This window comes from Dioscorea cayenensis, chromosome 14 (genome assembly GCF_009730915.1).
Source record: "Dioscorea cayenensis subsp. rotundata cultivar TDr96_F1 chromosome 14, TDr96_F1_v2_PseudoChromosome.rev07_lg8_w22 25.fasta, whole genome shotgun sequence".
In the NCBI taxonomy this organism is placed as follows: Eukaryota; Viridiplantae; Streptophyta; class Magnoliopsida; order Dioscoreales; family Dioscoreaceae; genus Dioscorea; species Dioscorea cayenensis.
The window spans coordinates 5,942,829-5,966,981 of NC_052484.1; the positions used below are offsets into that span (position 1 = coordinate 5,942,829).

General features: G+C 34.9%; 2 protein-coding genes, 1 long non-coding RNA gene and 1 pseudogene across 3 annotated transcripts; all 4 read right to left on the minus strand.

The window, feature by feature from the left end:
* Positions 1 to 1,920: 1,920 nt before the first annotated feature.
* LOC120276069 lies at positions 1,921 to 3,210 on the minus strand (annotated as a pseudogene).
* Positions 3,211 to 15,104: 11,894 nt separating this feature from the next.
* On the minus strand, positions 15,105 to 15,859 carry LOC120275972. Its single transcript, XR_005541183.1, has 2 exons — positions 15,674 to 15,859; positions 15,105 to 15,602 (listed from the first exon to the last, which is right to left on the minus strand). It is a non-coding gene; the product is annotated as an uncharacterized LOC120275972 (long non-coding RNA).
* Positions 15,860 to 17,864: 2,005 nt separating this feature from the next.
* LOC120275872 (NDR1/HIN1-like protein 10) lies at positions 17,865 to 18,834 on the minus strand. The gene has a single exon (XM_039282596.1). It carries the CDS (start codon positions 18,702 to 18,704, stop codon positions 18,000 to 18,002), a length of 705 nt encoding a protein of 234 aa, XP_039138530.1. The 5' UTR covers positions 18,705 to 18,834; the 3' UTR covers positions 17,865 to 17,999.
* A 2,959-nt stretch (positions 18,835 to 21,793) lies between these two features.
* LOC120275882 (NDR1/HIN1-like protein 10) lies at positions 21,794 to 22,757 on the minus strand. The gene has a single exon (XM_039282605.1). The coding sequence runs from the start codon at positions 22,724 to 22,726 to the stop codon at positions 22,028 to 22,030; it is 699 nt and encodes a 232-aa protein (XP_039138539.1). The 5' UTR covers positions 22,727 to 22,757; the 3' UTR covers positions 21,794 to 22,027.
* Positions 22,758 to 24,153: the final 1,396 nt, after the last annotated feature.

A 24,153-nucleotide genomic window follows, 5' to 3' on the forward strand; every position in this document is an offset into this window, starting at 1 on the left:
TAAGCTGGCGATTAGACCTGTCCAAGGGCCGGGCTACCAGCCCAAGCCCGAAGGCCCGCTTGAAAAATGGGAGGGCTTGGACAAATATATAAGGCCTGATGTCTGGGCCTTGGACAAATAAAGAAGTTCATTTTAAAAATGGGCCGAGTTTGGTTTTCATTGTTAAAAGCCCTGCCCGACCCGAATTTTAAAATATATTTATTAATTAGTTTTGTATATACTTATGTATATAATGGTTTGAATTTCCATTGATTATTTATTAATTAGTTTTATATATACTTATATAATATATATTTATTGTTGATTGTCATTGATTATAATGGTTTGAATTTTAGTTGTTGTAATTGTATAAATATTTGTATTTGGTATTTTAATTTTTAAGTGTTTTGTAGAATAATATTTGGTTATATTCACATATTAATATTATTGTTAAGTTTTTTATATAACTTATATATTATTTGATGAAAAACCTATTTGGGCGGGCTTGGGTGGACCTTGGGTAGAGGTCATTAAATTTGGGCGGGTTTTGGCAAGGGTTAAGGCCCAGATTTTCAGTCCGGGCCGGGCTTGGACAAGCGTGAATTTTAGTAATTATGGATAAAGCCCGGCCTGAACCCGACCCGGCCCATGGACAGGTCTACTGGCGATGTGTAAGAGAATTCCCTTTTTTGTGTTTGTTTTTTTTAATATATATTTATATATATAGATATATTAAAATAGCAATAACTTGATAATAATTTAATCAAGCCACTAAGAGATGCTGCCTTTGATTGATGATGCTTGCCACCAAGAAATGTCGAAGCTTGGAAAATGTGAAGGTTTTGGATCTTGCAGCCACGTGAAGGTAGTTGTTGTAATGAACAGGAGCCGAGTGGCGACGATGACAGCTTCTTCATGACCGAAATATGATAGAGCTTGGATGACGGTGCTTGACTAAACAATGGCGAGAGAAGAACAAGCAGCGACAAAGGACTGATGGTCTGTTGCGGGATCACGACGACGAGCGAGCACAGACGACGATGACTGGAAGAAACAAGCAAACGTCGACACCGACAATAAAAGACCAAACAAACATCAACCGTAAAAACCGGACAGATATCCGGCAATGATTTGGGCAAAGATTCGGTGAGACAAAACTCGTCGGTGAATTATCAAATCACGTCGTTGAGATAAAACTCGTCGGAGGCCTATAGATTTTCGATAAGAAGGAACTAAACAAATGACGTCTATATCATAGACGGGACTGACTGCGAGATCGGCATTGTAAGTTTTGGAAAAATACCATCTACTTTGTAAGCATTTATTCATGCATTAAACATAAGAAAAAGTTGTTCAATTTTTTATTGTCCACTTAAAATAGCAAAACAAAAGTGTACAAAATGAAATATCTATACTTCATTCATGGTTATTATTATGGATGTGCATCAGACACAGTTGTGTGTTCAACATCGTCATCTATGGCAGCAGGCAGGATGAGGTCGATCTGAGTCATTACCGAGGGAGATGAATTGGATTTGAGAGGTCTTTCGGCATTGTTCTTTGATGAGTCAACCTGTAAAAGAATAATTTCTTAGTTAATATTTTTTCATTAAGTGATCATGTGAAGTTGTTAATTGGGAAGATATAATAAAAAAAATATGCTATAGTCACTAATGCATTGATAATTTAGTGTTACGTTTGTTTTTAAATGATAATCAAACTAAATCAATTAGTTATGTATTTTGTTCTGTATTTATTAATTGATATGCAAGTATTATCGTTATATGTGATTATTTTTTTCATAAATAATGGTTAGCCCAAGATGCATTTGCAGTTAACTTGATATTTTCACATGTAGGTTGAAGTTTACAATCGGTCATATTTGTCTATAATGTTGTTTTTAATTATATCTTTATATTTAACTAGGAATTACACTTCCAGCTACTCAGAGTTCCAATTTAGTTTTGGTGACACTTATTTATGACATGGGTAGTAGTCTTGTCATTTCAGTAGAAATTTTCACACATTAGCAATAAATATCAAGAAATTCATATTTAGTAAAAATTTTTCAAAAACATTTGTAAAAATTACCACGAGTTTGTCAATTAGCTCCTTTGTATTTGAAGCGGAGACAATGATATGGTGTGCACTTTGTTTTATGAAGCCTTTCTATACAGCTTGCTCAATGAAGGAAAGTAATGAGTTGTAGTATTCATCAATGTTCAGCAATCCGATCTGCAACAAAGCATAGTTTAGTCATTTTGTTTTTTGTAATTTTCATTGTGTAAGTGTATAATTGGAATCATATTACCGGCTTGTTATGTATGCCTAATTGTGCCCAGGTAATTACTTCAAAAAGTTCCTCAAGAGTCCTATAACCTCCTGCATAATAATTACACTTGACATGAGTGGTTTTTTTTGTTATTTATTTAAAGGGGGAAAGCCATAATAGTTATCCAAGAGTGATAACAAAATGAAACATTGCATAGTGAACAACGTTTTTTTTTATTTTTTGTGATCCAAATTAGGTATAACCAAATATTATCACATGCAAAATACAAACCAGGCGTAGCAATAAATGCATCAGCATGTAGGCTCATTTCTGCTTTCCTCTGGTGCATAGTTTCAACTGGTTTTATTTCTCCTATAGTGACACCAGTGATCAGCTATAACAAACAATATATAAAAAAAACACATAATGCATTAATTGTAATCTTTTTTGGGTTTAAAATTATTCCATACCTCTTTATACATTAGAGATTTGGGAATAACTCTAAGTAGATGGATAAAAGCTTTGGTTAATATGTAAAGAAGTTTTTAATTAATTAAGTGGACTATGATTTATATATATATATATATATATATATAAAGAACCTAAATCATACCCAAGCACATACCTTCCACCATCCAAGACAGTTTGTGATATCAAGCCCATTAATCTGATATTACCTCCTCCATATACCAAATCAATGTTTCTCATTACCTGAAGGGTGAACATTTATCAGTTTATTTCTAATATTTTCATTTATACATTTTTTTAGAACAATAACAGAGGATGAAGGCAGCAAGGAAAAGAGAGATTGATGCAAATAATAACTGACATAAAGTAAAAGAAGAAGAAGGCAAACCAGTTCTTTTCCAAGATTAATGGCAACATCTTGGTAACTCTTTTTCTTTCCTAGGCTGCTACCACAAAAAAACACAAATTGTCGTGAATTTTGATGTAGTCATTCTCTTTGTTTTCCTTTAGCTTTAATTACACTACAAATTGCATTAACTATATATCATACATTAAGTGGGAGATATGAACATGATAATAAAGAAGAATAAGTTAAAATTGGAAGAATGATATCCAATTTTTTTTTCCTTAACAAAACATATGCTTGAACACTTTGAAGAACATGACAAATATATCTCAACAAAGATTGATGCCATTGTATACGGTGTTAGATCTAACAAAGTGATGTTGGAGTGTTGTTTAGGAAGATTACTGTGACTTTATCAAGTTTTGTTAGAATAGCCATTACTACCTCACAAATGTTTGTATAGAGAAACATAGTTGTTTTGTCTTGTTTTTCTTTGGTTATTGTTATGTTTTGAAAATGCATTATATATATATATATATATATATATATATATATATATATATATATATTATTTTCTCAGAGATAGTGATCATGTCTTGTTGGATTTTTTTAAAAGAAGAGTAGATTTGCTTTATATTTTTAACACTTTTTTTTATTAATAAATAAATCAATATATTGTTAATATATTGTTAACTTTTTGTCTACTTCTTTACTGTTGGAAAGCATGTTGATAGATCTACCGGAAATAATTTTACTAATTTGCAAGGTTTTTATATAATTCTTAATTTTTTTTTGAAAAACCCTGATAAGATTAACTTAAATCAGAAAAGATTACATCGGATAAACACTCGGAAGCAGAGTCCCATTCCCATCGACCTGGCATAGAATAAGTTGCTCTAGACAAACTATGCGCAACCATATTCGCAAATCAAAACATAAAGGAAACATGCACATTCCTAACCTCTTGCAGAATCTGATTACAATCCTCTACCAAGCAAAGGAAATAAGATATTAGAGCATTATTCTCCTTCAAGGCATGAACAACTTGGGCACAATCAGATTCAAGAATAACATTTTGCCATCCCTTAGACTTCAGCCACAATAAAGCCACCTTGATGCTCTAAGCCTCAGCCTCCTGTACTTGGAACAAACTAGGAAAGAGATTAGACACGGCACCAACACATTTACCTTGTGAGTTCCTTGCCACAGCAGCAATACATGTACATTGTATGTCTCTAAACAATGCAGCATCCACATTAATCTTCAAAGTGCCCCTACTTGGAGGTTCCTAAGCTACAGCTCCAACACCTTTGCCACTCTCACTCAAATGCAACCCAAATTGAGCCTGTTGCAATTGATATAGGAAACCACCTTCTCTGTTCAACACCTGTTTGAAAATAAGGGTTTTTGAGTGCCATACCTTGTCATTTCATGTACACCAAAGACTCCAACAAGTCATTACAATGAGCTCACATAAATCACTAGCAAGAGTGTGCATCATTTGATCCATGAGGGTCATGAAAGATGTATGCCTATGATACCACCTTGGAACATTAAGAGTTGTCTAGTAGTTATGAGCTAAATCACATTTGATCAAAGAGTGCAATACATTCTCTTCACTTTTGCCGCACACAAGGCAAATAAGATTGACCTCGACGCCCTTTAGATGGAGATTATCTACCGTAGGAAGGAGATTGTAACATGTCCTCCAAAAGAACACCTTGCGCTTAGAAGGGATTTTCATCTTCCAAAGTCGAAACCAAGGGTAGGTAGAAGAGTGGGTCTACACATCAAGAGCAGTTTGCATACTTCTATAGCAGCTCTTTACAGAGAAAAGGCCTTTAGGATTAGACTGCCACATTAAAACATCCTCATGCTCTCTATTAGGAGGAGGGATTCTCAAAATAAATTGTTGATCCCTTGAGTTGAATAGTTTTGTAATTAAATCCACACCCCATCCCTGATTGTCATTTGCTAGTAAAGCATCAACTATCAACTGTAATATCCTTTAAATGGGTCGGAATAACAGTCTCAATTTTACCATAATGGCTATCCAGTAACCAAGGGTCTTAGGAAACTAGGACCTTATTCCCCTATCCAATTCTCCAATGCATCCCCCGGCGGATAATATCTTTTGCTGCTATAATGCTTCGCCAAACAAAACTTGGATTGCTCCCAGCATCAGCCTGCAAAAAGCTAGAATAGTTGGTGTGGTACCCTGTCCTGATTTTTGACCTCAAGCCTTTTTTGTGCATGCATTAGGAGTAAAATCATCATTTAGTACTAGTGGCATCCTTGTGTGATTACACAGTAGGTTGTGTGTGAAAACCAGCCGAAAACCAGGGGGCGAATCAGTCTTTTGGACCCTTTTCTTTATATTTTTTATTAGAAGGGCATTTTGGTCATTTCCCTTTTTCTTCTTAAAAAATGAGAGGATAAGAAGCAACGTCGCTGCTTCTCTTTCCCTCATCCTTCCTTTCTTCGTTTTGTTTTCATTCTTGTTTAATTCGGCCGAGCACCCATTTTGAAAAAAAAATTCTTTAGCGAGCTTTTCCAGTGAATCAAAGCTTCTACTCTCTTCATCTCATCTTCTTGAGCTTGGTAAGGCTTCGATCGAAGGTTTTTCTTTTGTATTTTTCTTGTATTTAATCATTTTTGGAAATCATGGAAACCCTAGAAATACCCCATGGATTGGGTTGTTTTTAGCCTCAAATCGAAGCTAGTGTCATTGTTATTCAGTTGTGTGAAGGTTTGTAAAGAAATTTTGTGATTTAGTGATGTAAATCGGCAAGAAACCATTGTTTAAGGGCTGGTTTTACTGTAGTAATTTCTTGGTTACTGCAGTAATCCTGAGGTTACTGTAACACCATAAATTTTTGCCCTTTTCTTGTATTTCTTTGGTCCAAATTGGAGCCCTTCTTACTTGAAATTTATTGAAACTAGGTTTACTCCAATTCGAGGCCATTTGGGTCCAAAATGACATCGTTTTCCCCTAAAACCCTAGAGTTACATATTAGACATGTAACATTGCATTGTCATGCGTTTAGTTTCCATTTTTGTATTCATTGGTTCTTCGATTCTCTGCTTGATTCTATGTGGTGAAATATACTCCAAGGGGAAGGAAATTGCCGACTAGTGAGCGTGTCTCGAGGAGAGATGACTGGTTCTGTGAGTAGTTTAATTCATAATTACATGATTTAATAAGAGTATTATAGTATTCCTTTATGTGTTTGATAACATAAATTTGATGATAAATTAGATTTCATTTGATTTATATATAGATATTTTGAGCATGGAGTTATTTGGCAAAGATGATTCTAGTATACTTATTCGTATTTATCTTGAAAGAAGCATGTTTACATGTATATGTATTTGCATGTAAATGGAATATGGTTTAACGTACATTTCCGTATTTAAACATTGTATGGTGGATTTCTTGAGTTGGAATTGGAAAGAATTGCATTGTGGCATTTGGTTTTGATTGTGACTACGGACTTTAGTCTGACACTGAAGTGGTGGTTCCACGGTCCGACCTGATGGGAGGCGGTGTGATCAACCCTGAGTTTACCTTGGTCAAGAGATGTGTGGAGCCATTGACAGGGGTTCTTATATGTAAGAAACCCGGGGTTACCACATGGGGATCTTAGTGGCCAACACCAAGGATGGCGGTAATTTGAATTAAAAAAAAGTTTTAAAATACCTTGGTGGTCCCATAGCTAGTCGTAGCCACGATTAGCTCGGGATTTGTTTGAGGCCAGCATGTATTTTGAGCTGTGCTCAATGTGTTGGAAAATGTTACTTACTTGTACTATTTATAAAACATTATGTTATCTGTTAATCTGTTGAATACTTGGAACTACTTTTATATTATTATTGTGGTAACTAATATTTTAAATGCTTTACTACTCTATTATATCTATGTTGCCACCACTTAATGAGTAACATCTATTACTCACAACTCTTCTTTCTTTTTTCTTAGACTGCAACATTTTACTGGGTTGTGTTGGGCAGGCAATAGACTGACTTATCTATTCCACTTGTCTAGGTTAGTTATAGTGCACATATAAACTCTATGGAAGTACTAGACTTGAGCATTTGTGTGTTGTTCCCGTATTTTGTATTTGTATTTTCTGGTTGTATTTGGAACCCTGGCTGGTTCTATTGTGGATATGGTCTCCTTCTTTAGTAATTTGTGTTAGCAATTTGTTGTGAGTCTTACGGTGACTAGGACGTGGGACACTGTAGGGTCCACTCCTTGTTGTTGTGGCGATTGCTACATGCCCGGGTAAGGACGGGGCGTAATAATTTTAGTAGTATTAGAACTAGAGATTTAGGTTGATCTTAGTCCAAATCCTAAACATGTTGATTTGTCGCTAATAATTAATGGATCCAATTACTGATTTGCATTTAGCATAAGTGCATATAGGAGTTAAGTTTGAAATTTGTCTTTCCTTGTTCCTTTCATTTAGTAATGCCAACACAACATCCGCGTATACGTTGAGGAGCTGAAGTTCCTTCTGAGGAACCCCTCCTTTACAACCTCCTTTTCTCCCTAGGCAAGAGGTCAGTTCAGGACATGAGCCTCCTGTGGTATCATCAGTACATGCTCCCGGAGTCCCAGACCCTGTGCCTAATATTACAACTCCAGGAGTAGCACTACAACTGGAAGCTCTCCTAAGCTTTAAGGCATATTGGGATGCCCAGGGTCGTCAGCCGACATACCAGGAATACAGCGACTTCCTTGGTTATTGGAGTCTGTTTGGGGACAACCCTATACTGAGCCAGTATTCGTGCTACCACCACCATCACCTCCAATCCCTCCAGTTTAACAAGCACCGATAAAAGACAACAAGATCAGCCATAGCTTAACTTTGTCCAAGTTACTGAAGGAAGTAGTTCAATTGGCTTTAAGGGCTGAGGAATTGGTCATTGAACGTAAGCGCCTTCGTGAAAATCTAGCCAAGAGAAGAACCCAGATTTTTCAAGGGCGTCTAAGCACAGCAAGAGTAAAGACACTTCTTTAGGCTTTTCACGATCTAGCTCAGTCAAATAGTCATCAGGGCAAGTTGACAGTCAGAAGGGTACTACATTAGCGAGTGGCAGTTTTAGAGGAAAGTCAATAGTAAATGTTCTCAATTACCGGAACTGCAACATACTTCATCCTAGTCCATGCCGTGAGAAACGCAGATGCTATCAGTGTGGGCAAGAAGCCCACCTAAAGTTAGCATATCTAGAGTTAGGCCGTGGAGCACCAGGGTCAGTACCTTCTCTGGAAGGACGACAGAGTCAGTCTAAGGGTGTACCACCTACTGGGTCTGTATTCGCTGCCCTAGCCAGATTAGATGCTACTAGTAATATTCCATAAGGTGAAACACAGCGATTACAGACCCGTTCTCAGACCATAGTTTATGCCATGACCAATGAGAAAGCCGAGGATAGCCCCAACATGATTATAGGTACTATATCCATCTTTCAGCATGATCCATATGTTTTGATAGACTTAGGGTTAGAGAGATCTTATGTTAGCACTGCATTCTCATGTCATGACGATAGGGTAGCTTCTCCTTTAGACTTTGAGCTCTTGATTCAAACACCTCTAGGCGAAGAGATTCTCAGAGAGGTAGTTTTCAGGGATGTCCTATCAAGGTGAAGGGTATAGACTTTGAGGCAGATCTGATTCCATTAGAGATGCGTGATTTTGATGCCAGACTCAGTATGGATTGGTTGAACAAGCATAAAGCTGCCATTGATTGCTTCAGGAAAGAAGTGACCCTACAAACCTCTCATGGATCTGGCATTGTACTTGAGGGTGAAAAGAAGGTTCTTTTGAGGTGTGTGATATCCTCTGTGGAAGCAAGGAAACTGGTGCGTAAGGGATGTGAGGCATACCTAGCCCATATAGTGGATACAAGAATTGATGGACCAAACTCCAAGGATGTTCCCATTGTTCAGGAGTTTGAGGATGTATTTCTTGAGGAATAGATGATTTGTTTGACCAGTTGCGTAGGGCAAGAGTATTTTTGAAGATTGACCTTAGGTCGGGTTACCATCAGTTGAAGATCAAGAAGAGTGATGTGCCAAAGATAGCGTTCCATACGCGATATGGGCATTATGAATTTCTACGCATACCTTTCAGTTTGATTAATGCCCCAGCCGCTTTTATGGACCTATGAACATATTCTTCATTCCATATCTTGACAAGTTTGTGATTGTCTTCATCAACAATATTTTGATCTACACAACAACTGAAGAAGAGCATGCTCAACATTTGCATACAGTATTACAGATCCTTCAAGAAGAGAAATTGTATGCTAAATTCTCGAAGTGTGAGTTTTGGTTGCAAGAAGTATTCTTTCTTGGACATGTGGTGTCTGGAGAAGGAATTCGTGCCGATCGAAAGAAAGTAGAAGCAATCATTAATTGGGAACAACCAAAGAGTGTATTTGAAGTTCAAAGTTTCCTTGGATTGGCAAGTTATTATCGACGTTTTATTAAGAAGTTTTCTCATATTGCTACACCCTTGTCACAATTGACTCAAAAGGAGATAAAGTTTTATTGGGATGAGAAATATGAGAACAGTTTCTAAGAGTTGAAGAACCGCCTGACTTCAGCACCAGTGCTCACTCTGTCCACCAATGATAAAGAGTTCATAGTGTTCAGCGATGTTTCACGACAGGGTCTTGGCTGTGTATTGATGCAAGATGGGAGGGTGATAGCTTATGCTTCTCGGCAGTTGAAGAAACATGAGTTGAATTATCCTACCCACGATTTGGAGTTAGCGGTAGTGGGTTTTACCCTGAAGATCTGGCTATATTATCTCTATGGAGAGAGATGTTTGATTTATACTGATCATAAGAGCTTGAAATATTTGTTTACTCAAAAGGAACTTAACTTGAGGCAGCATAAATGGCTAGAGTTGATCAAGGATTATGATCTGCTAATTGACTAATATCGAGAGAATGCCAATGTGGTAGCAGATGTTCTAAGCAGGAAAACTTCAACTTCTCTACCTTCTGCTACAGCATCTTATCGATCTCAACTTATAGTTCTTCGAGACATGGATGTGAGACTTAAGATTGAGCCAATAGGATTTCTATTGGTAACTTTTGTAGTAAGATCGTCATTACTTGAGAAGATTCAAGAATCTCATAGATCAAATGAAGAGTTAATGAAAGAAATGCAGAGGTTGGAAAAAGGTGAACCTAGTGAATTTGGGCTTCACAGTGATGGTAGTTTTGTATTCCAACGAAGAGTTTGTATTCCAAAAGATGCAGGACTCAGAAGTGCTATTTTAGAGGAATCTCACTCCTCAACCTATGCAGTACATCCGGGCAGCACTAAGCTATATTGTACAATCAGGGAAAATTATTGGCGGTCTAGAATAAAGTGCGAGATCACAGAGTTGTAGCAAGACACTTAGTTTTCTAGCAAGTAAAAGCAGAGCATCAGCAACCAGCGGGACTATTGCAACTGTTGCCTATCCGAAAGTGGAAATGGGAGCATATTACTATGGATTTTGTGGTTTGGTTACCATGTACTCTGCAGGTGCATGATGTTGTGTGGGTAACTGTGGACCGTTTGATGAAATCAACCCATTTTTTGGCCATTCATACCAAATATTCTTTGGAAAGTTTAGCGAAACTATTTATAAGCGAAGTTGTTAAACTCCATGAGGTACCTTTTTCAATTGTGTCACGAGATTTACATCTCAGTTTTGGCTAAAGTTTCATCAAGCTCTAGGGATAACTTTGAGATTCAGTACTGCATACCATCCTCAGACAGATGGCCAATTAGAGCGTACAATCCAGACACTTGAGGATATATTGATTTTCAAGGAAGTTGGGACAAACATCTACCTCTTATGGAATTCGCTTACAATAATAGTTTTCACGCAAGTATTGGTATGGCTCCTTACGAAGCTTTGTATGGGCGTAAGTCCTAAACTCCTCTCTATTGGAGTGAAGTCAGTGAAAGAAAGTTGCAAAGTGTGGAACTAATTAAAGTAACCATAGAAAAAGTGAAGGTAATTCAAGACAGGCTAAGAGTGACCCAAGATCGACAAAAGAGTTATGCTGACAATAGAAGAAGAGATTTAGAGTTCCAAGTGGGTGATAAAGTTTTCCTGAAGATATCACCTTGGAAAGGAGTAATATTGTATCATAGTAGGGGAAAGGTAAATCCTTGCTATATTGGAACATTCCTGATACTTAAAAGAATTCAGCCAGTGGCTTATAAACTAGAATTGCCATCAGAGTTAGAGAAGATCTACGATGTTTTCCACGTCTCTTTGCTGAAGAAGTACACGCCTAATCCGTATCACACACTTGAGACACCCCCAGTGGAACTTCAAGAAGATTTGACGTTTGAAGTGAGACCCGTTCGTAACCTTGATCAATTAGAAAAAGTGCTTCGAGGAAAGGTGGTGCCAGTTGTAAAAGTTCTCTGGAAAAGTGATCGAATTGAGGAGTTATCTTGCGAACCTAAGCAGTTCATGAGAGAGAACTTTCCTTATTTATTCAATGAGTCTAGTAAGCTAAAATTTTGAGGACAAAATTTCTCTAAGGAGGGTAGAGTGTGGTACCCTGTCCTGATTTTTGACCTCAGGCCTTTTTTGATTCTTGTGCATGCATTAGGGGTAAAATAGTCATTTAGCATTAGTGGCATCCTTCCATGATTGCACAGTAGGTTGTGTGTGAAAACCAGCTGAAAACCAGTGGCGAATTAGTCTTTTGGACCCTTTTCTTTTTATTTTCTATTAGAAGGGCATTTTGGTCATTTCCCCTTTTCTTCTTTAAAAAAAAAGAGAGGATAAGAAGCAACGTGGTTGCTTCTCTTTCTTCTCATCCTTCCTTTCTTCTTTTTGTTTTCATTCTTCTTTCATTCAGCCGAGCACCCGTTATAAAAAAAAAATTCTTCAGCGAGCTTTTCCAACGAATCAAAGCTTTTAGGCTCAAATCGAAGGTTTTAGGCTCTCATCCCTTTGAGCTTGGTAAGGCTTCGATCCAAGGTTTTTCTTTTGTATTTTCCTCGTATTTAATCGTTTTAGAAAATCTTGGAAAACCTAGAAATACCCTATGGATTGGGTTGTTTTTAGGCTCAAATCGAAGCTAGTGTCATTGTTATTCATTTGTGTGAATATTTGCAAAGAAATTTCATGATTTGGTAATGTAAATCGGCAATAAAGTATTGTTTAAGGGCCGGTACTGTAGCAATTTCTCGGTTACTGTAGCACCGACATTTTTGACCTTTTCTTGTATTTCTTTAGTCCAAATTGGAGCCCTTCTTACTTGGAATTCATTAGAACTAGGTTTACTCTAGTTCGAGGTCGTTTGGGTCCAAAATAACGTCATTTTTCTCTAAAACCCTAGAGTTACATGTTTGACATGTAACATTGCATTATCATGCATTTTAGTTTCCATTTTTATATTCATTAGTTCTTCGATTCTCTGCTTGATTCTAGGTGGCAAAATATCCTCCAAGGGGAAGGAAATTGCCGACCAGTGAGCGCGTCTCGAGGCGAGACGACTGGTTCCGTGAGTGGTTCAATTCATAATTGCATAGATTTAATAAGAGTATTATGGTATTTCTTTATGTGATTCATAACATAAATTTGATGATAAATTAGAATTCATTTGATATATATATATATATAGATATTTTGAGCATGGAGTTATTTGGCAAAGATGATTCTAGTATACTTAAGCATATTTATCTTGAAAGAAACATGTTTACATGTATATGTATTTGCATGCAAATGGAATATGGTTTAATGTACATTTCCGTATTTAAACATTGTATGATGGATTCCTTGAGTTGGAATTTGAAAGAATTGCATTGTGGCATTTGGTTTTGATTGTGACTACGGACTTTAGTCCGACACTGCAATGGGTGTTCCACGGTTCGACCTGATGGGAGGCAGTGTGATTAACCCTGAGTTTACCCTGGTCAAGAGGTGCGTGGAGCCATTGATAGGGGGTTCTAATATGTGATAAACCCAAGGTCACCACACGATGATCTTAGTGGCCAACACCAAGGAAAGCAACATTTTGAATTTTTTTTTTTAAAGTTTTAAAACACCTTGGTAGTCCCATAGCTAGTCGCGGCCACAATTAGCTTGAGAATTGTTTGAGATCAGCCTGTATTTTGAGCTGTGCTCAATGTGTTGAAAAATCTTACTTACTTGTACTATTTATAAATCATTGTGTTATTTGGTAATATGTCGAATACTTGGAACTACTTTTATATTATTATTGTGGTATCTAATATTTGAAATGCTTTACTACTTTGTTATATCTATACTGTCACCACTCACTAGGTAACATATGTCACTCACCACTCTCCTTTCTTTTTTCTCAAACTATGACGTTGGAATAGATTGTGTTGGGCAAGCAATAGACTGACTTATCTATTCCCCTTGTCTAGGTTAGTTGCAGTAAACATGTAAACTCTATGGATCTAGTAGACTTGGGCTTTTGTGTGTTGTTCCCGTATTTTGTATTTGTACTTTCTTGTTGTATTTGGAACCCTGGTTGGTTCTGATGTGGATATCGTCTCCTTCTTTAGTAAGTTGTGTTAGGAATTTGTTGTGAGCCTTACGGTGACTAGGAGGTGGGACACTGTAGGGTCTACTCCTTGTTGTTGTGGCGATTGCCACATGCCCAGCTAGGGACGGGGCGTGACAGTTGGAATATTTGGACTTGAAAATTCTAGTAACAAGGGCATCTGGTGTCACAATGAGATTTTTATACAATTGTTAATAAATATTTGAATATGACAAATTGATGTTGCATTATAGTTTGTCAATAAAATGACGTCAAAGAACTATAAATTGAATGAAAAAATATTTATCGATATATATATATATTCAATTGTGTTGTTTTTCTTCATCGAATTATTGTTGGTAGTCATCAATTTAGTATTTTGTAAGGTTTTTTTTAAAAAAAATATATGTGAATTGAGATCAATTGAAGAATAGGAGTTGTGACAAATGTTAGATGTGTAGATGTATGTAAATTAGTCAAAGAAATAATTTTAGATCCCGATGATTAAATAAATTGCACTCCAATCCAACCAAACGCTAGCAAGGCCTAAAATTTTGGATCCTGATTATTAATGTGCAGATCAGCACCCAATTGTCTTCTGGATTGGATGGGAATAATAAACTACATATATTGCGTTATAACGTATAATGGGCAAAGACCAAGAAATGAAGCTCAAATACCAAGAAGGAATCTTGCTATTTCATACCATGCTTAAATGATTAGTTGTGGATCTTGACATCCATATCCATTTTTTAATTAAATATGGGGATCCTTCATTCAAAACATATCAAAAACACCGAATTTGTTTTTCACTTGTAGGATAGAGGGTGTGGCATAGTCATAATGAGATTTTATAAACAAATGCGAGAGACAAATTATAAATAGACTTGAATTAAAGAAAGGAGGGCTCTTTTGAATTTTTCCAATGAATTTTTCTTGCATGGCCTCACAAATGTGCTCTTGTTTGAATTTGTAACTTGATTAAATGTGTTCTTGTTTGAATTTGTAACTTGTGTTCTTGCATGTAATCTAAATAGATTGCAAAACTAAATAATTGTTCACTTAATAGGATGAGTTTTCTAAATTAAAGGAGATTTGGATATCTTTAGTTTGAAAACCAAAACCCAAAAAAAATAAAATAAAATAAAAATTCATAAAACAAACAAAATCTATATATATATATACAAAAAAAAAAAATTATGTCTATACGTTTATGAACAACAATAAGGAGTATTAACATCAAATTAAAAAAATTAAAAAAATTAAAAAAACACAAAAAAGAAAAAGAAAAATTAGGATATATAGTTTATATAATTTATAAATGATTAATAATTTTAAAAAAAAAACCCTCAATTAACTCCCACTATTCTAACTTTGAAGCAACTTCCATCAAGGATCTAATCCATCTAGCAGCATCTTCTGAAATTCTAGCACCCAACTACAAAGTTAAATGCCCAGATCATGAAACTCATAGACTGATGATGAACGATGACACCAATTCACCAAGAAAGATCTATCATATTTGCATACCTTAAGTTGATCACCATGATTAGATGGATTACATAGAATGAATAAAGAAAACCTACCAATATCCACAAAAAAATAAAAAAATTGCCATGAATATGCACAAACATAAGTTCAAATTCTATTGTGTTACGTCACACTATAAAACAAGACCAAGAGTTATATTCTCACATTTGTGTAGATGCTCTCCCTTCCATTGTCCATCACACTGAATGATTTGGGCCTTCTTATTCTTTGGAGGTCTCCCCCTCCGCTCCAGACCTGATATCTTCTTCCTGACCACTATAGAGACATCATTCCGCCAGTCAAGTGCTGCCACATGGCATGATCCCCATCCGATGCCCTTCATGTCTCTCTGCAACTAATCAACCAGCATCTGCAGTCTATGGGTCGGTGCGCCGCTGCCTTGCTAGATCGTTGATCTGGTAGGAGAAATTAGATCTAGCGTTTCGATGAGGCCTAGCATGTGCTCCTGATGAAATAAAAAAATTTGAAAAATTAGGGAAAATGATTGGAGATTCAGAGAGGACTTAGGAGGAGGACCTTCGTGGTGTGGTGGAGCTTCATAAATCCATGCATGAAAATGATCTAAATTCCACATCGGAAACAACAATCAGGTCATGGAGAAGTTCGATCAGAGAGAACAATGAAGGAGCTCAAGATCGAGAAATGGATAAAACCAAATTGAGCAAGATTAGATTATGAAACGGGTAGGGTTAAACCTAAAGATAATTAATCATTCATTTTATTTATTGAAAATTAAAAAAACCTAATAATTGATAGGATTTTATTATGATCCCAAAAATTTAGAAAAAACCAATAGATAGGTGACATGTGTGATAGTTATAAGAATATTTTAAAAAAAATTGTGTTTCCTTCAACTGGATGTGTTTCTTGCTATTATTATATAAATTAAGATTTAAAAACAATCTTTAAGGCCGAATGTCTGCTGAAGAAGCTATCAAATTAATTATGTTTTATATGTTTTGTGAAACCAAACTTGGAGAGCCCAAATGTCAGAAATTAAGATTTAAAAATAATTAAAAAACAAAAACAAAACCAATCGTTAAGGCCAAATGTCTGCAGAAGAAGCTATCAAATTTATTATTCTCTTCCTTTCTATTTTTTAGTTATGACACTGACTAAAAAAAATTTGTTAAATTAATTGATTGTCTATATTTTATAAAAAAATCATTACTTTTTAAAATTATCTAAAACTCACTAGTGAAGAATATAATTTAATGTTTAATTAATTTTGATTTATTGAAAATTGTACATGTGCATTAAATTAAAGAGTAAATTTGGGAAAAAAATTATTTAATGTTTCATAAAGTTTCTAATGTGACAAGTAAAAAGGAAACATGACAACTAAAAAAGAATGGAGGGAGTATGTTTTATATGTTATGTGAAACCAATCTGGGGAGTCCAAATGTCGGCTGGAGGCGGTTGTAAGCAACTATCCACTAAGGTAGCGTTTGGTTGGATGTAATTCTAAATGCAGTGGATTTCCAGTTACAATGTAACTGGAAATACTTGGCTTTCAAAATACAGTGCAGTCAAATCTTGTGTTTGGTTGGATGTAACTGGAATTACTGTATTATAAGATTTTATGTTTGTTTGGAAGGATTTTAAAACAAACACCGGATTTTAAAAAAATAAGGGATTTGGAGTTACATGTAACTCCAAATCCCTTGAAACAAACACTACCTAAGATTAATATATAGCTATATGTTTTTAGATATGTTTATGCTCTAATCTTGGTCAATGAAATTTACCATTGGCCATAGAGGACCATTTATTTGTTGTGGAAGTAATTCAAATACCAGGCAACCATTAACAAACTAACTGTTCCTATTTTTCTGATTTGAGCAATTAAGGTTAATTATGATAATTTTTTTAAGACTTCAAAATCTTGATTGCTACTATTGGAAATAAACTAAGTTTGCAAAATATTGGGACTATAGACTACCTTAAATAAAATACAATTAATGTTAAAATAATTTAATTAATTCAGGACTAAAAGAGTAGTTAATTTTTTTTAAAAGCATTTAATAATCATAAGGAATAATTGTAGAACCTACAATTCTTTCGTCATTAAAGCAAAAGACAAAGAATGTTATCTATTTTGAATTAAAAAAATAAAAAATATCATACTATTTCGAATATATGTATATCCCTTCACGTTAAAAAAATTTACATTATTTTTGGGTTTTTAAATATGGAAGTGAAATACTCGGACAGCTTTCGTTTTTCCTTTACTTAAAGAGGGAACTGTTTCTTTGTTACAATATTATTTAATATAAATAAAATAAGAATTTAAATTTTGAACGGCTTTAAAAGATATAAGACTTGAGTTTAATGAATGGCGGATCTCCCGGTTTTTTATAAAAATGGGTTTAAGTGTTTAACTTATGCAATTGAAAAACAGGAGTGTTGAAACATTTCAATTCGTCAGATGTGTTTTCATTTGTCCATATTTATGGATATAAATATATAATAAAAAAAATAAATAAGTCCAATTACAATTATATCACCCCCACGTCACATTGTCTCAATTGCGTCTAGATGTTAACTTTGTTGTAAAAAAAAAAAATCGTCAACCTTTTGTGATTAGGACGTGAAATCTGCCCGCCACTTGGAAACTTATTAATCAAACAAATCTTAATTTAATAACTACAAAACCTCCAACACATTTTATTTATAAACAATAAAAAGAAATACATAGCTAGTCATATCCCAAAAATCAAAATAAAAGCATCATAAAAATACAGCAAAACGAAAAGCAATATAATATAATAATATTGAAACTAAAAATAAAAAACAATAATCAAAGAATTAGCCTCTCCATCTTCCGCAGCAACCTATATGATCAAAAGTAATGAACATCACACTCGGTCCTCTCAAAGGTGGACACAGCACTCCCACTGCTCGTCGGCGCCGGCAGCTTCAACGAGCAATCAAACTCCGGCTTAAACCCACTAATCTTAAATATCCAAACCTTCAACCTCATCCTATTATAAACCTTAACATTTACATAAAAGAAACCCTCACCCTTCTCTCTATTATAAGTAGTCACAACCGAGTCACCAAGCACAGCGGTGCGGCTGCTGAACTCCGGGTGCAACACAGTGGTGTTCTTTTTTCCCTGGTAAAACGGGTCAAGGATCTTGAAACCAATCCGAGAGTTATCATACCAAGCTTGAGTTTCAATGTAATCGTAGTAGAAGCTGATTCTTTTGTTGGGGTTGCGGATGCTGAGGTCCATGGTGAGGTTGTAGGTGAGGTAGTTGGTGGAATTGTTATTGGTGTTGGTGGAGATGTTGAAGGTGGAGAGGGTGGCGGTTTCGACGTAGGGTTTGATCTTGTTAGGGCGGAGGACGAGCCAGAGGACGAGGACGATGATGCCTAGAGTGATGATGATGGAGAATATGAACTTGAGGAGAGTGGAGATGAGACAGCATGGGAAGCAACAGCAGTCACAGTCACCACGTCCGACGCTTCGGTGAGTTCTTGATGGAGGGATTACCGGACCGTAGTAGGCTCCGTTTAGGTTTGATTGCTTGTAGTCTGCCATGCTTTTGTGTGTGTGTGTGTGTGTGTGTGTGTGTGTTTGAGTGAATGATGAGGACTAATGGTGTGTGACTTGTGTGTGTATATATAGAATGATGTGGAGATAGGTGTGTTTGGAAGGAAGGGGAGATGAAGCTATAGAGTAACAGTGGGGATTTTTCTTTCCTTCTTATTGTGTTTTCCCTTTCACGCGTGAAGGATACTGAGTTTGGTTGTGGCCCTTGTGGGGGAGGGGGTTTCTTAGAAGTTGTGTACTTGGGGGTGTGGATTTTGACAAATGGGTTTGTAGATGTGAATGAATATGGTGTGATATATGTGTTTTTCTTTTGTTAACTTTGTCTACATTGGAGTTGTTGGGTTAGTGAATTGGCAACTTTACCTCTGATGGTTTGACCTAGTCTAAATTGTTGAATGGTTGATGGGAGATCCTAACTACTAATAATAGTATTTTTTTCCTTTAAAAAAAGAAATTATGTTATTAATATACATGCATTACAAACAAGATGCTCTTGGCCCTTTTGGGTTTCCACGGCACCCACATTCCCCGGTTGACCGTGACATGCACCATGTGACCATGGAAATGTTTACATTGAGCGAAAAGGATATGGAAGTTTCTGTGAGAGTTGCGCTTAGATCAATAAAACCTCAAACATTGATAATATCCAAGAAGTCCTCTCATGTTGCAAAGACCAATTTACCCTTTTTACGAATTTACAAAGAAAGGGCAACGTTTTGAAATTTTTGTTTAAGGTATGGTTGCATTCACTTAAATATTTTTTTTATAATGCCGTTGCTCATCTTATTCTTCCTTTCCTTATGTGTTGCTTGAGGGATAAGAGGGGAAATATAAGTAGCTGGGTCGAATCGCAAAGTGGGTGAAAGGGGTGGGATGACACAAAACACCTATCATTCTTGTACACACATGGGTTGCAATATTTGAATAGTTAGAGTCAGATCAACAAACACTTTGAACACTCAAGTATAAATTATCACAGAAATGGGAAATAAATATATTAAATATAATTCTGTTAACAGTACTTTTATTTTTTCATACTTATTTTTTAATCTCTTTATTTGAAAATATAATTTTTTTATCCCTTTACTATTTTAATTAAGTTGTGTTAGTACTATTTTGTAGGATTTAGGGTTTAGTGTTTAGGGGGATTAATATGGCTCAATTAAAATAGCATAGGGACAAAAAAAAATTACAATTTAAAGTAAAAAGATTAAAATGATAAATTTGGAAAAAAAAGAGAGGCTAATCAGGGAATTTTACTAATATATTTATATTCTTATATATTTGAAATACAAATGGTGGAGATGTCAGAAGTAATAAATATTTGTAAACGCTGGCAATGGAATCACCGACTGAATAAGACTTCATATGTTTACCTTGTATTAGTTAATTTATCAACGGAATTTTAATGAATAGGAATGAAATATAGTTGAATAGCAATAAAAATTTAACTACGGAATATTTGCGTTGCTATTCAATTGTTAGAACTTACGTTCGTTAAATTTGCCAGGAATTTCTATTGCAAAACATTGCTATGAAAATTTTCCATCATTATCAATAGACATTGGTGATTGAAGTAAGTTACTCAATTTTCATTTTTAGTATCAAACTTTAATTTATAATGTCTACTATTATAGACATTAGCGATGGTAATAAGTTACGTGCGCTAAATATGCCACATCATCTATTGATGCTTCCATGTCACATCATTAACGATGTCCACGTGGCCACTTATAATGCAAATCAACGATCACCACGTTAACATTGTTGATGATGTGGCATGTACGCATTAGTAGATGACAAGGCGAATTACTACTGACGAGCCAATATAAATCTGACATCCACATCATCAAATTCCTCTAGGAAACTACTTAGTACCCTCTCGGTGAAACTAAAATTAAATTGGGTAATCAAAATAATATAAATTGAAATTTGATGCTCAAAGTGAAAATTGGCCATATTACAGTACTCACTCAAGATATTTACCCATGTGTGTGCACTTAAAGTAGTATCAAATAATGCTTTAGAAACCCAATGGTATAATTCCCTTAACAGTCCATCTACTTTTTTAACCGTACCATTTTAGTCCGTTACTTCAAATTATAACCTTTTAATCCCTCTACAACATTTAAGTGAGTCATGTCATGAGTCCCCATAAATCCTAAACCCTAATCCTAAGGAGGACTAACATGACTCACTTAAAAGTAGTAGAGGGACTAAAAAGTTATAATTTGAAGTAAAAGACTGAAAGGGTAAGTATGAAAAAATAGAGGGATTATTTAGAGAATTATACCAAACCCAATTGATTGTGCCCATTCTTCTAGGTCGAACTCAGGATGATTAGATGTATTATCACAGTATTTTCTGATCATGCAGCTTTATTTTCTCCTACAATAAGTAAAAAAAGAAAATATCAATAATTATAGATTTAATTTAAAAAAAATGAAGTAAAAATTCAAAACTTAAAGTATGAGTTGGTAACAATTAACATGCACAAACAACTTTAAATTGGTTGTCTACACAAACAACTTAAAGTATGAGTTGTTAATAATTTAGAGAATTATACCAAACCCAATCTCCATTATTTGGGATCGTATGTATGAAAAGAAGTTGGTCTTTACAACGAAAAAATAAGTTCGTCAGCTTTTCTTTCCTTTTTATTTACATCAAATCAAAAGGCTGGAAATATCATTGTTATAAAATAATGAATTTAAAATAATTTTTAAATATAATAACCGATTTAAGGCCCATAACATCATCCGGGGGTACAAGTTTCTCAGTTGCTTCTAGATGTTAATTATACACTGCAATATATATATATATATATATATATATGCGTAGCTAGTCAACATTGATGATTAAGACCTCAAAAATCTTTTCATCATTATTTTTATTTTTTATTTTTTTTAAAAATAAAATAAACAAATTACAGACGTGCGCACTTCTGAAATTAATTATTTTTTTATGCGCTCTCAATGGCTCCGCAACAACACATTTTAAAACCTAAACAAATATCATTGCACCAAGAACCCTTTGATTATTATTTTCACTCTATTAAAAAAAAAAATCATTATAATAACTATTAAATCTCCCACAGATTTATTTATATACAAAAGAGAATACATAGATAACCATGCCCAATAAACATATATAAACCGCCAAAAAAATAAAAATAAAAATAAATCATATAATAGTACTGGGTACTAAATCTATGACAATCAATCACCAAGAAAGAAACAAAGGAGCAACAACTCAAGAGACAATAAACAAAGAATCAAAAAATGATCCTCTCCAAGCTCCACATCAATCCATCAAAAGTAATTAACATCGCACTTGGTCCTCTCAAAGGTGGACACAGCGCTCCCACTGCTTGTCGTCGCCGGCAGCTTCAACGTGCAATCAATCTCCGGCTTAAATCCATGAATCTTAAAAATACCAACCTTCAACCTCATCTTCATGTAAACCTTAACATCCACATAAAAGAAACCCTCACCCTTCTCTCTATTATAAGTAGTCACAACCGAGTCACTAAGGACAGCAGTGCGGCTGCTGAACTCAGGGTGCAACACAGTGGTGTTCTTTTTTCCTTGGTAAAACGGGTCAAGGGTCTTGAAACCAATCCGAGTGTCATCATACCAAGCTTGAGTTTCAATGTAATCGTAGTAGAAGCTGATCCTTTTGTTAGGGTTACGGATGCTGAGGTCCATGGTGAGGTTGGAGGTTAGGAAGTTGGAGTTGGTGGTGTTGCTGGAAAGGCTAAAGTTGGAGAGGGTGGCAGTTTCGACGTAAGCTTTGATCTCATTAGGGCGGAGGACGAGCCAGAGGATGAGGACGATGATGCCGAGAATGATGATGATGGAGAATATGAGCTTAAGGAGAGTGGAGAGGAGGCAGCATGGAAAGCAACAACAGTCACAACCGCCACGTCCGATGCTCCGGTGAGTTCTTGAAGGAGGGATTGCTGGACCATAGTAGGCTCCGTTCAGGTTTGATTGCTTGTAGTCTGCCATGATGTTTTTGTGTGTGTTTGTGGGTTATGAAAATGAGTCTATGCATATATATATATATATATATATATATAGATAGAAGAAGAATTTAGAACGGAAGATGAAGTTTCCTCTTGTTGCTTATGGACGCATACAAACGCGTTGCAGGTGAAGAAATATTTGGAGATTACAAATTTGATCATATCCATGTTTGCATTGAATTACTTGATGTTTCGGTCAAAGAAAGTGTCTTGTGTACCTAATTGTCAAATTGTTGGGTTGAGATCACGTAAGTTTTAATTAAATAGTCATTGGAAAGCAGGCTGAATTAGATAGCTGATTTGTAACGGAAGCATCCCAATCAGTTGTTTTTAATTTAAGGTTGTCATTAATTAAGAGGAATTGCCTGTGGAGATGCAAGTTTATATGAGTACGAAATATATAGAAAAGGAACTTATCAAGGGTCAAGAATTCATTTGGATTTTGTTTTTTGTTGTTAGAATTATATTCAGTTGAAATTGAGGAATTTGCATCTATACCCGTAAAAAATTCATAATTGCGTCACTCAATAATAAAGTCAGATTTGTGCATGCAGAGGCAAAATAAATAAATAAGAAAAATAATCATCATTTACATCTCTCTTGGTTTTTTATTTTTATTTTTTAAAAAATATCTCCCTTTCTTTAGGGTTTTTCATTTTTAATAATTTATTTTATTTACAAATTAATACCTATAATCTAAAACATAATAAATATTTTAAAAAATATTTACAAAAATTTATTATTTGATCAATTGATATGTTATAAATTAGTTTATTTAGTATAGTTTTTTTTTTCTCAAAAATCTATGTTTTTGTTTTTGGTTTTTTACAAATTAGTTTATATAATATATAAAATTATAGGTTTAGCAAAGTTTTTTTATAAATTTATTGTTTGATATAAGATTTTTATAAACTAAACTATAAATTAACATATAAATAAATTTTTTTAAAAAAATTATAATTTTTTTCTTGTTTTTTTTGTTTTTTGTTTTTGTTTTTGTTTTTGTTTTTTTTGTTTTGTGCAATTGGTCATCCTACCTTATAATTTCTGGTGTGGGTAGTATACATTATACATAGATGGTTGAAGTAGTTCATATACAAAACAGGAAGATCAAAAGAAAGGACCCCACAAACTATTTTAACAAAATACATAAATACTCAAAGTAATTTTGTTCATGTTAAGAATAAAGCATGGCGCAGTTAATAATTTGCTGCGGAGGAGGGCCGGGCACATTCAATGTGCTCAGTCTTTTAGTTATGGATCTTAGAGAGAGCAATAAGACTTCTATGAATAGGGGGCATCAAAAACTAGTTCGGTTGATTTGGTCAGTTCGGGTTTAAATTAAAGAAACTAAATAGGATGGCGCGAATCATTTATCCTATTAAAATCTCATCTAAATTGAATTAATTT